At 44.3% G+C, this 13056-nt stretch overlaps 1 protein-coding gene across 1 annotated transcript; it reads right to left on the bottom strand.

Moving 5' to 3' along the window:
* Positions 1–4409: 4409 nt before the first annotated feature.
* LOC128491105 (epoxide hydrolase 3-like) lies at positions 4410–12157 on the bottom strand. The gene is made up of 8 exons (XM_053463294.1): positions 12090–12157; positions 10413–10675; positions 10246–10331; positions 8506–8663; positions 7794–7922; positions 7138–7241; positions 6091–6239; positions 4410–4809 (listed from the first exon to the last, which is right to left on the bottom strand). The coding sequence occupies exons 2-8, from the start codon at positions 10653–10655 to the stop codon at positions 4566–4568; spliced, it is 1113 nt and encodes a 370-aa protein (XP_053319269.1). The 5' UTR covers positions 10656–10675; positions 12090–12157; the 3' UTR covers positions 4410–4565.
* Between the last annotated feature and the right edge of the window lie 899 nt (positions 12158–13056).

The raw sequence follows: 13056 nt of genomic DNA, 5'->3' as shown, positions 1-13056 counted from the left end.
GCGTTTATCTATATGGGTACAATGCATACACATTGTATATGCCTAGGTCTATATCTCGTATGTGTTCGTATATAGCTACGTTATATACATGTATATACATGTAGCTACAGACATGCTTTATACATGTATGTGTGTGTGCATAGCTACATACACGTTTTATACATGCATGTTAATGAGTCTTTGTACATATTAGCGCTGCACATACATAAATGCATACATAAACAGAACATATCAAGTTGCAGGTCTCTGTGTTTATGTGTGGGTATATATATATATATATGCGTGTGTGTATGTATGTATGTGTGTGTGCGGCTATATATGTGAGTATGTATGTATGTGTGTGTGCGGCTATATATGTGTTTGAGTATGTATGTATGTGTGTGTGTGTGGATATACGGTATATGTGTATGAGTGTGTATGTATGTGTGTGTGCGGATATACGGTATATGTGTATGAGCGTATTTGTATGTGTGTGTGCGGATATACGGTATATGTGTATGAGTGTGTATGTATGTGTGTGGATATACGGTATATGTGTATGAGTGTGTATGTATATATTGTATAATATATTTGAAAGCGGGACTCAGCACAGACTCATGGCCACTCCTGCCCACAAATGGACATATTTCCCTTGTCCGTTTCCTTCCCCCAGTTTTTCCTCCCCTTTCATTTCCTGTTCTCAGGCTAATTGACGCATCTTTTTGTGTCCCGTGCCCACTCCTCTCCCTCACTGTGCTCCATGCTGTCCTCCTCTCCCTGGATCCCAGCCTCCCTCCTCCTGCCGTGCGTGCCCTCCGTTCCCATACTGTCCTTCTATACCCCATACCTTTCCATATATTGGGTCGTTGTGTGTACGACATTTCTCAGGATGCCTCTGTATAGTGTGTGCATATATATATATATATATACACACACACATACATACATACACACACACACACACACGCATACATACATACACATACACACACACACGCACATCTTCAAACATTTGGGGTCACTGAGCTGTTTTCATGGAAACCAAGGACATTCCTGGCTGTAACATAATCGCAAAAGGGTTTTATAGCCAATTATTAGCCTTTTAAACTTAAACGCGGATCAGCGAACCCAACGTGCCATCGGAACACAGGAGTGATGGGAGTGATAAAGGAGTGATGAGAGTGATAAAGGAGTGATGGGAGTGATAAAGGAGTGATGAGAGTGATAAAGGAGTGATGGGAGTGATAAAGGAGTGATGAGAGTGATAAAGGAGTGATGGGAGTGATAAAGGAGTGATGAGAGTGATAAAGGAGTGATGGGAGTGATAAAGGAGTGATGAGAGTGATAAAGGAGTGATGGGAGTGATAAAGGAGTGATGGGAGTGATAAAGAGCCTCTGTACACCTAGGAAGAGATTCCATTCAAAATAAGCCGTTTTCAGCTACAATAGTCATCTACAACATTAACCCCGTCTGCGCTGGATTTCTCACCCATTTCATGCTATTTTAATGGACAAAAAGTGCTTTTCCTTCAAAAACAAGGACATTTCTAAGTGACCCCAAACTTTTGGACAGCATAAAGCTATTTGACGCACTCCTTCTTATGTTCTGTTTCTCCATGGTACAGGGCCGCACCGAGGATGATTTGGTGGCCGTGGCACTTTAAGGCCAGCAGCTACACATGACGTTTTTATAGTCACGCAGCGGATGGCCGGGCATATCCAGCATCACGACAGGCATTGGCACAGTTTGCCAGGCGGCCGGTTCGGGGCCTGTACGGCACTGCAGAATAGGACGGCGCTATATAAATTAATATATAATCATTTAGAGTAGCCCTCCAGTTGGAAGGAAATCCGTTGAAGCACTTAGTCGCCCGTGCCCTAGCATGGCGTCCTTGTCCGGCAATGAATTCTATTTCTTCTTGCATTATTTGGGACCCCCTTTAATTATTATTATAATAATAATTATTATTATTAATACCATTCCGTAATCCACAGCTCCAGGAATGCCATTATTTTCTCAAGTTGGTATATTTTTAGAAAAGGTCAATGGAAAAAAAAGCCCTTTTGGTTAATTCTTGTTTCATTCTTCATTGCTTTTATTGGGCCAAATGGAAAAAAAAAGATGTAAAACGTTCAAGACCTTTCATCTGTAGAAGAGCCATCCGAGGCTTCCAATCGCTTATGTATCTTTAAAAACTATGGAAAAATGGTATCCACTTCAAGTAAAAACTCGAACGAGATGAGAAAATACATGCCTGGCCCCCAGCTGGACACACAGCCTTCTGTGCACAGCATTCAGTCTGTAAGTGGCGGGGATCCACAGCCCACCTGGGGCATTATCTGCTAAATAGGTCATTGGAGTGTAACTTTTCTATTGTTTTCATGGGAGATCGAATTTGCATTACAATAGAGGTACCCGGATACATCGCCCCCTGATGTTCATGCCAGGTCAACACACTGGCTGTTTTTACGATGACGTCATAATCTCACACTATGACCTAACGTGCACTCACCCCGCAGGCGGCAGACCTCAGCGCTTGCGGGAAATCACTGTGAGATCTGAGCAGGTTAACCTGAGAGGAGCCGAAGTCCAACATTAGAGGACCTGGTCCTGTTCGTTAAATGAAAACATCATTATTTTAATGATCACAAATCTTCTGTCATCACAAATAATTATTATATGATGTATAATGATGTATAACTTGTGCGGGGCCGAAGGGGTTAATACACCAAGACCTTTAAGAACACATTTTAGGATCTTACAGAAAAAAAAAACAAAGTTCCAATAATCTGAAACACATCAATCCACTTTAATAAATACACATATACAAATATACACCCCCTCCCCCGATCCGCACATTGATCATTTACAGTAATGTACACATATTACACCGCAGTACCCTCTAGGCTTACCTGACATATAATATTAAAGCAATATGACATGGATCACATTGGTATCGTCCACCTATCGGGACTGGCTTGGAGTTCTAGAATCGTACCCAGTAATTTACCAACGGTACCTGTCACGGACCCCAAATCCTCATCTCCTGGTTCCGCACCCCCCCCCAAGGGTATCTACAACCCCTTCCTTCCCTCCCCGGTCAGAAGTCCTGCGCGAGGGCTTTATCTTCTCGGTCCCTCTCCGAAGAGGGGAACCACTCGCTTGTTCTGTAGATACCCCCTAAACGAAAATACCCCGGGAGGGCATCTACGGCTAGTGATAAATATCAGGTCGAGCTAATAGCATGAACACAGTGCAATCTCCAGTGAGGGATCACTGCAACGAAGCACACCCTAAAAAGCATATATATTCAAATTTTGGGGTGCTGCTAAAAAAACATGTACATGCACAGCGCACATACCCAGCAAATATTACATCTGTCTAAATTCTGTGGTCTTGGCCGACTTTACTGTTAAGCAGCCCACCTACCACAAAATACCCCTTTATTATTATTATGTCCAGAGAGGGGGCTTTAAGTTGCATGAGAGTCTCCGTGGGTTAAAAAACAGTGCAGTCCCACCGATTGGCTCCAAACTCGGGGTAGGTGGGCTATGTAATATACGGCCGTATAGTGCGGTGGAATCCCTATATGTACATATTTTATATTTAAACGCTGATTCCTTGCGTCCTCGTTATTGGAGGCAGATGTGATGTCTGCCGGATTCCTGCAACCCCTCGCCCCGTGTAACGCTCCTTAACAGAATCTTTAACTTTCACTTGAGTTTAAATGTAATCCGAAACCATTTGCATTTTTCTATGTATTCTATATATTGCCTAGTTGAGGGCCACTATATACAATGCCCAGGCCATGGGTTCCAGCGCGTAGATCCCAAACTGCTCGTAGCACCCCTGATATCACTCAGTAACTCTTAAGCAGAGTTTTTGTGCACAGATGATGCGTAAATCATGCCTATGGGTCCCTGGCGTGGAGCAACTGGAGAGCAGGACGTGATGTCCAAGCTGGACATGGACATTTAAAGTCTCCGATGCCTCACGATCAGGGAGACTGTTGAGGTTAGAGTTAGTTCCCAGGGCAAGAAGGGCCTCTCCGGAAGAAGGATCCCTGAGCCAAACATGGCATTGCCTGTCTGGACCCGTGGACGCTGTCTGGGGAGGCATTCTAGAACCTGGTGGGAAGGATGAAGTGAGTAGATGTTTCGCCTGGTCAGTCTGGGCCAACAGATTATTGGCCATGCAGAGAGGACTGAGTTTGGGAGCTAGGCTTTTAGTTCATGGGCTGGTTTTGGGGGGATATTTGTAAATATAAATAAAATCAAAGTTCACCAGAATATAGCTGCCCCCGAGGCATATTGCCCTAGGGGACTGAAAAGTACTGGCCCTTAGCTAAAAGTGGGTTTGTCACAGTACCTATTCCTGTAGAACTAACCCTCAGAAATAAACACGATTTAAAAAAAACCCTCAAAAAACATTAAAATAAAGCGTTTAAAATATACCCTAAAATGGGGCTTCTTTCATTATGTCTTCATAACTGCTCTTAAAGCCATTCACTATCATATTGTTTCACACCTCGTCTGATACGACGAGCGTGTCTACGGCGAGCCCGAAAGTTATACGCAACGTTCCGTTAGGCGGCCTGCTGTATTCCATCTACATCATCATCTCTCAGAAAGTCCCTCATGATTCTGTTGACCTCCTGGGGTTGGTCCTGCTGAAGCCAGTGGCTGGCGTTGGCTATGATCTCCGTCCGGAAGGGCCCGTGGACATACTGCTTCATCTCTGGGACCATGTCAGCCTCCAAGAAGGCGTCATTCTCCCCCCAGAGGAGAAGCGTGGGCACCAGCACGTCCTGAGCCTTCACCGGAAAGAACCTGAGGAGAATAATCACAAATCCCAATAACAGGAAGTTATTAGACACCAAGTTCGACCTTGCTGTTGATCCAGAAAAAGCAAGACACCCCACATGGAAGAACTCTCCAATTGTGCCTCAAAAAGGGGTAAAATTCTCTCTTCACGTCATAACGGCACCTGATTTCTCTCGTGACCAACTCGCTATAACTAATGCTGTCCTTGTATCGTGTTCTACATCTGTATATCCTTCTGGACTAAGAAGAATCATCCAGCCCAGCTGATAACGATTGTATCATAATTTACTATTAAAAAGTATAAAATATGGTGGAAAAATTTAGAAAAATGACTTTTTCTGACGTTTACTTATCTACAAAAGCTAATGAAAAGAGCCTGCTAGAGAGATTCTACTATTTGCCCTGAGTTTAGAAATACCCAATGGTTTTATGGGGTGTTTGCACGTTCCATGCCAATAAGTACATATGGCTATTTCTTATATATATAAAAATATATTTTTTTTAAAACTAGACACCCCATGGACATTTAAAATGCCAGTATTTCAACACTTTCCATGCAAGGATTTTTTTTTCTCATTTTATTGGAGCTGGATGGTTCTGGACGGTGGCATCATGGGGAATTATTTTTACATGTAACCAGTTTTTTTACTATTTTTATTTATTTGACTATCCATATGTGATTAGTAAGCTGAGCTCCATTGATTTGCATGCCTGAATGCAGTAGTTGTATTCAACTTGCAGGGGGAATCTCTGGAGAGGCCCTCTTGAGAACTTTTATGTAATGGACGCTGCCATCAGGCAAAATCCCTCACAGTGGTCTCGCTCTCTCACTATCGAGGTATTACGGCAATCACCCTTTTAAAGTCATGACGTGCTAGGCCCGTCAGTTGTCGCCAACGGGATGTTTTTCCTTGTCGTGTAGGGGTTAAAGAATATTCTTCCCTGCTTTAGGGGAAAATGCATTCCTTTAAGTCTGTATAGATGACCTCTTGTCATACAGTTCTATTTATAAACAGGTCATCAGAGAGCGGCAGCTATCGGCCCTGTATGGATCTACATGACATTATCATATCCCCTCTTAAGACCCTCATATCTACTCTTTGTAGTGGAGCTATGCATATTATTTTACTTTGAGTGTATATTTTTTGTTCTTGCTCACTGGGCTGCAAGATGCAAGCACTCTCCTGGTGAGGTTTATATTGTCCATCAGTATTATTGCCTAATAATGGGGTCTTACTGTTTAAATCCCTGATGTGACACAGTGCTATGTTGTGTATCAGTTCTCACCCAAACAGGTTTCTGTAGTAGTTGAGTGGGGGTGTCAGAGCGCCCTTTTGGGAGATGTAATATATAAATGCCTCTGTCTCGTCTTTGCTCAGCCTCCGCTCCCTGCTCTGTATCCCCAGAATGGAATCTGTCATCGGCTTTCTGATGTACTGTGGAAAAAGTGTTAGGCAATGGTCAGCCGCTGCATAGCCAGGTGTAACAGTCCTTTTACCCAACATGCAGCCATCTGTCACGCGTTTCACTGCACATCACTGATTAGCCAGCTACCACTTTCTGGATTCCTACCCAGACTCCTTACAGCCACATAACACTAAGTGGCTTCATTCCCCAGGCTCCTTACAGCCACCTACCACTGGGTGGCTTCCTACCCAAGGCACTGAGCAACCAACTACCACTGTGTGGCTTCTTACCCAAGGCACTGAACAACCAACTACCACTGTGTGGCTTCCTGCCCTGGGCTCCTTATAGCCACATACCCCTATGTGGCTTCCTGCCCCGGGCTCCTTACAGCCCCATACCCCTATGTGGCTTCCTGCCCCGGGCTCCTTACAGCCACATACCACTGTGTGGCTTCCTACCCCAGGTACTGAAAAGCCAGCTACCACCATGTGGCTAGCAGGCAGTTGGCCGCTAGCGTTTCAGTGTGGGTGGTATAATCGTACAGACAACTGGCTTGCACTATATGAGTAATAGTCAATAATACCCAATATCTGCTTATTATAGAGCTGGGTTATAGTTGATTGCTGCTCTCTATATATGTACTTCAGTAGGAATTTTGATTATGCTTCTTGGTGAGGCTGCCTTACATCGATGTCCTCCCTTTAGATATAAGCAGAGGAGTATTCAGGTCTACACCTAAACCAAGGTGAGGCAGCAGCCCCTCTGCCACCAAACCAGGCTCCTCGTTGCTCAATGTTATAAGGGAGATCAGCAGTAAGGATGCCAGTAATGGAGGGGAGGCAGCAGGGGGAACTGCCCTGGGTGAGGCCTAGGGCAGTATTGAAGATGAAATCCTTACTGGTTTTCATGCACATGGTTATATCTCACCTCAAAGTCACCCATGGACAGCAGGATTTCGGGCAAGAACGGCAACTGGAAGAGGAAGACATACCGGGACGAGAAGAGCTGTGATGGATGCAGCAGCACATAATCTGATGAGGAAGACACCAGATCAATGGATCAGTTCAGTCACGGCCAACATGTCAAGACAGCTGCGATCTAAATACACCAGTCGCTGAACGGCGTATAGCCTAGGGATCCATAAGCAGATCCATGGATGCCCTGTCAGCAGACCCTACTTGCCTCCTTTAAACGTGGACCACGATCCTATCACAGCCATGGGACACGTCTCATCTTCAAACTCCAAGATGAACCCTTCAGTAAGACCCCAGATTTTTTTTCACTTGATGTTGAGATGCTGACTTCTGTCTGCCGTCTTGCCCCTGGTATTCACTGCATTAACTGACCCCCAACTTTATAGGAGGAGGTGACAGTGTCCAAAAACCATACTTGGCTGTGAGGAGCCATGCAAACTTTATGGACACAGTCGGCTCCTGTACTGTTGAGGGTACATTGGCAGGTAGACGGCGTTTTTTCCCCTTCTAAACTCTTTAAGTAATAAGTAAAGTATTTTTAATAGTTTTACAATCACAATAGGGCCACAATTAAGCAGTCAAACAATACTCAGAGGATAGTTTGCTCACCATGGAAGGCCGAGGGGTGAGGCGCATTCATGACGATAAGATGGGTAACCATATTACGGTGGCGAACAGCAAACGTCCACGCCAGAGTACCTCCCCAATCGTGGCCGACCAGAACACAGCTGGAGTAACCTGTCCTCGTGAAAGAAGCAAAAACGTCACAATGGATCGTACCAAGTCTGTCCATAAGACTCCAGGACATGGACGGTAAAATGTTTAAGTCCCATGTCATACGTATACATGCATTCCCGCCTCCTGTGCAAATATTCAACCCAATCAATGTGAATAAAACACGAGCTTACATCAAATGTGGTCTTATCACCATAGCAACCAATGGAGTTGTCCCAACAGGATGAACATTCCATCGGCTGCTAATAATGGCAGAATCATTCTTATACATAAGCCGCAATGCTACATTATAGCGCAGAAACCTCATGATTTTGGTAATAAGAAATATTACATTAATAACGTGCTGTCATTTTATGTGTGTATATAATATATATATATCTATTTAATTATCATCAAGTTGTTGCCATAGAAACCTCTTAAAATATCCTGTTTTGCTTTACACAAGTAAACTTTCAGAAAAAGGAACAAAACGACAGAATGTTACGTCCGAGTGGAAATCATGGGCTCCGCGCAGGGCACACCATAGCAGCAGGTACTGCAAATGAAGCAAAAAAGTCGAATTCTTGTCCCCAGAGCTGGCACTCACCCAGACCCCAAATGAGATCTCGCACGTCCTGCAGCAGGGTCTCTATTTTGTAATCCTGCAGGTTAGACGGGGCGTCCGTGCTGCCAAAACCTCTTAAATCAACAGCTACTGTCCGGTAGCCGCGCGAGAACTCATCAAGCTGGTACCTCCACGAGTACCTAGAATAGAAAAGGAATAGAAGTGCATCGTCTCACTAGAGGAGAGAAGGAGCAGAGCGCCGGGGGGTACGGAGGAACTTTTTTATTTTATAGGGGTCTGTACTATATTCTTTTCTATCTTAATCTTTTTCTTGTTGGTACCAAACTGTCTATAATAGTGTTTCTATTAATCAAATTTACTCATTTTGATGAAAACCAATAAAATCCTATTTTAGTTGGGGGAAAAAAATAAATGCAACAAGTCTTTACCGTGCATTTACCGTTGTGTGGGATTTTGTTTTTGTTTTGTTAGAGTGTGGTAGATAAGTGGAACAGCCTCCCAGCAGAGGTAGTAAAAGCTAAAACAGTAAAGGGAATTGAAACACACATGGGGATCTTTACATCATCAGGAAAAATGGGCAGACTAGATGGGCCAGAAATTCTGTTTCTATCTCACCAGAGAGTCCCCTATATTACTTTTCTTCTTCTAACAGATTCTGTAACGTTAACTTTTAGAAAAAAAAAAGTCAAAAATATTTCAAAATACCAAAAATAGGTTTTTCGATTAAAATAAATATTGTGGGTTTTGCCCCTTTTTAAGATTTTTTTTCTATCGCAGGATGATTATATAAATTTTCACTTTGTAAAAGTATATATTTTTACTGTTACAACGTACCCCTCCTCACCTTTTGCTTCACCTATTTGTTTTGTCCTGTTTACACATTGTACAGGGCTGCGAAATATGTTGGCGCTATAAAAATTATTAAATAATAATAAAAATATAATATAAGGAGAAGGGCAGAGACGGTAAAGAATATTTTTTAATGTGAAATAAATCTGGTAGATCCAGTCAATTAAAAGTTTGTTCCTAAAATTAAACACACCCAAAGAATTACATTAATATTCATCAAAACAAAACAAAAACACTTTAAGCTGCAGATTATTTGCTGCAGCTGTCATTTCTTGCCAGTGATTGGCTGACTGAAGCCAGCAATCAGTGACAGGAAAGCGATCCCTAAATAAATTTACAGAGTATCTGTAAATAAATGAGTATATGAGTGAGTGTGTGTAGGGAGGGGGGATGGCATGGCCTGTTATCACACTCCTATCATGCCCATGTTCTAGCATGTGCTGGCTGCCTGGGCATGATAGGAGTGTATATATATATATATATATATAACTGTTAACATCAATCACACTCCTATCATGCCCAGGGATACCTAGATTCCAGCATGCACTGCTGCTAACAATCATTTACGTAATATTGTTATTGAAATCACACTCCTATCATGCCCAGGTTCTAGCATGTACCGGTTGTCCGGGCATGATAGCAGTGTGATTGCTGTTAACCATTTTTTGTCCCATTTTGGTGTGTTAATTACTTTTTATAAAAGCGTGGTTATTTATTTTTTTAAGGAAGGGGGTCATTTTCCATTTCAGTTTTGGCCAAGTGAATCCTGAATTTTCTGTTTCGGTGCCTCCCTAGACTATATAATGCCTCTGCCCGCAAACTAGGGGGCAAGGGAAGGGGCAGTTGCATTGGCAGAATACCCCCGTGTTGTAAAGGCAGCTTTGCCCCGCTGTGCGAGAGGGAATCATTTACCAGTTCTCTGGAAACCCATGCAGCAGTAACATTAACGGACTCCCTTTGTCTCCCGAAGCCACATAATGGAACCGGATCCCGGAATTCTGCGCAGAAAAAGAAAGAATTAAAGATAATTCCACGACTTTTGCAGACCGCCCCCCCTTTTGCCCACCAGCCAAACCCACCTTGATCCTGAGGTTTCCGTGCTGCCCGTGGGCGCTGCTCATTAAGCAGTGCGGTGCCGTCTTACGGGGCCCCCAGTGAAACGCTCCCAAGGGTCTTCTGATCACCAGCCTCAAAGCATCGGGGAGGTAGGAAGCCGCGGAGAGCAGGGCGGCCGTGTACACCAGGATCCAGAACATGACCCCGGACACCCGCAGGGCGGCCCTGGTCACCATTAGCAGGAGACGAGACACGTAGAACTGCATGGCGGCCACGCCGGGGGTTCCTACGGAGGGAGAAAAGAACGAGTGAAAAAAAGGCTACAGCCGGTGCTTTGATCCGCCGCGTACCGTTTATTCCCGGTTAGAAACATATTTAAGGAGACACTAGTGGGATTTTGTGAAGCTCGGGGGTTGAGCACTCCCCTCCGCGGGGAAAAAACGGTGACTCGGAGCGCCAAGTGGCTTTAAGACCACAGGGGTACCAGGTCCCCGATCTGCGAGAGCCCAGACCGAAGTCGGGGGTCGCCAGATCTTGTAGGGTCTCCTCTGAAGCGCAGACCCACTGAAGACTTCTAGGAGGGACGGTGGCCAAAAGGGACAGATATCCCTCCCACCAGATATTTCCAACAGGGTCGCCAAGAACTGGAGAAAAAAAGAGCTCGCAAAACATGATTGGCGTGCCGTATCCGGCCCCCGAACACGGCTGGGGTTACAAGCCCCCCCACACACACACCCCACCAGCCATACGTCATACGTGAGGGGTCCGGGTGAAATCTACACACCCATGTAAATCATACCCCTGTCATCATGAAGCCCACTTGACGTTAAGGCCGAAGGATCTCCACAGGTACCCACTAGATCCAATAGGATCCCAGCAGCGACACACTTATTGCACAGGGTCAGAAATAAGGACGCAATATATGTATATATATATGTATATATATATATATATATATATATATATATATATATATATATATATATATATATATATATATATATATATATATATATATATATATATATATATATATATATATATATATATATATATATATATACACTGGCGGTTACTGGCACAGATCTGCCCCTAGGGTGACCATATACGACCCCTTTCACACGTCACGCTGAGCACTATGTATCCATACACCATCCATAAGGACGTGGTTACACGTAACAAACACAGGCGCAGCATGAAACACGCACACGGGTTCCAGAACGGAAAGAACATTCTACTGTCACATACACAAATAATATTTATTTTTGCACAAATATACTTAATATCGAAACCTAGAACTTGCCGGCAGATCGGACCCATCCGGCCCGTCCGGACTGCCTGTTCCTGCCGTAAAGACTGTCGGTCTCGCCTTAGATTCAGAAGCCATATGGCTATCCCATGTGTTTTTAAATGCCCTCACTGTATTCATCTCTGCCACTTCTGCTGGGAAGCTATTACATTTATCTACTACCCTCTCAGCAAAATCGAATTCCCTTCATTACGTCAGAGCCTCAGACCCTCCAGTCCTAGATCCTGACCTCCAGTTCTGACACTTCCAGTTACCCAACGCATTCAGCCATTGCCTTTTTGTAATGAACATTTATTATACCGGAAATGCTCATCTACAGAGCTAAATTTCCACATTCTGACTCAGAATTCTATATATCCCGCACATTTGTAAATATTGCGATGTATATCACCTGCAATTCTGTCTTCGGTGTTCTATTCTCCAGAGGACACATCAGAAGCCCCGCCCCTTTCATCTTTCCAACCACGTCACTGGATAATTAAAGTGTCAACCTACAACACAGAGCGTGTTCTGGCTTTTTATTGGTCGGTGTTTATTCACAGCAGGGTAGGTTGAGCTAGTTTAGCTTCCTTGCGCAGTAGAGTAAAGTTCACATGAGTGGGTGTGGCTTAAGGCTTGGGTGAGCGCTGATTGGCTGAGCCAATTAGTCAGCTGTGACCGCGTTGATGAACGTTCTGAGACAGATCAAAGTCTGTGGATCGTGACTGCCATCACTCTCAGCCAGGCAGGGGTTCGCTATTTGGGTTGGAATAAAAGAGTTGTCCCTTCTTTAATTCTTCCCCTTATGTGTGAGTATAGAATTGATTTAAGAAGCATGGTACTTAGTAGATAAGCCACTTTCTGTGGATGTCTGTGCAGCCCCTTTCATTTGTAGGGCGTCCGTCTTGCAAATGCATAGAGGGGTCCGCAAAATCCCCCCAATGAGCATCTGCCCCCCCCCAGTATTTGTTGAGCAAGAGTTTTGTTTGGTGTATTTACCGTAACCGAGGGCAACGCCGCCAGCTGCCAACTCCGCAGGACGTAACGTCATATCCCGGCGCTCCACATAGCACTGACCTCCATATTTTTAATGGCCCTTTTAAACGGCCCATCGGGTAGGATGGTACCGGTATGCTGATTGCCCAATGGGGTGATCTGGCTCTGTGTAACGCGGCAGAGGGGATGGCAGCCCCCTGGCTAGAATATCTCCTGACATGTGAAATGTTTACATGTGATATGTTTACCGAATGCTCAGTGGGGGCGGCGCTCTAACAAGACCCCCATGTGCATGGAAACGTTTTCCTGCCACTGACTGGCTGCCGGCACAAAATGTTTTTCCTGCGTGAATTCTGACACCGCAAGCATTCAGTAAACTCACC

Source organism: Spea bombifrons, chromosome 4, assembly GCF_027358695.1.
Source record: "Spea bombifrons isolate aSpeBom1 chromosome 4, aSpeBom1.2.pri, whole genome shotgun sequence".
NCBI classification, from domain to species: domain Eukaryota; kingdom Metazoa; phylum Chordata; class Amphibia; order Anura; family Pelobatidae; genus Spea; species Spea bombifrons.
The sequence above is the reverse complement of the archived record's forward strand: the minus strand, read 5'-3'. Positions and strand labels throughout refer to the sequence as shown.

Coding starts and splice junctions, on each gene's coding strand:
- LOC128491105 (XM_053463294.1), bottom strand. CDS start 10,655: ATGCAGTTCTACGTGTCTCGTCTCCTGCTAATGGTGACCAGGGCCGCC. Junction 7,923..8,505: donor AGATCTCATTTGGGGTCTGG/GTGAGTGCCAGC, acceptor TCACGAGGACAG/GTTACTCCAGCTGTGTTCTG. Junction 4,810..6,090: donor TACTACAGAAACCTGTTTGG/GTGAGAACTGAT, acceptor TATTCTCCTCAG/GTTCTTTCCGGTGAAGGCTC.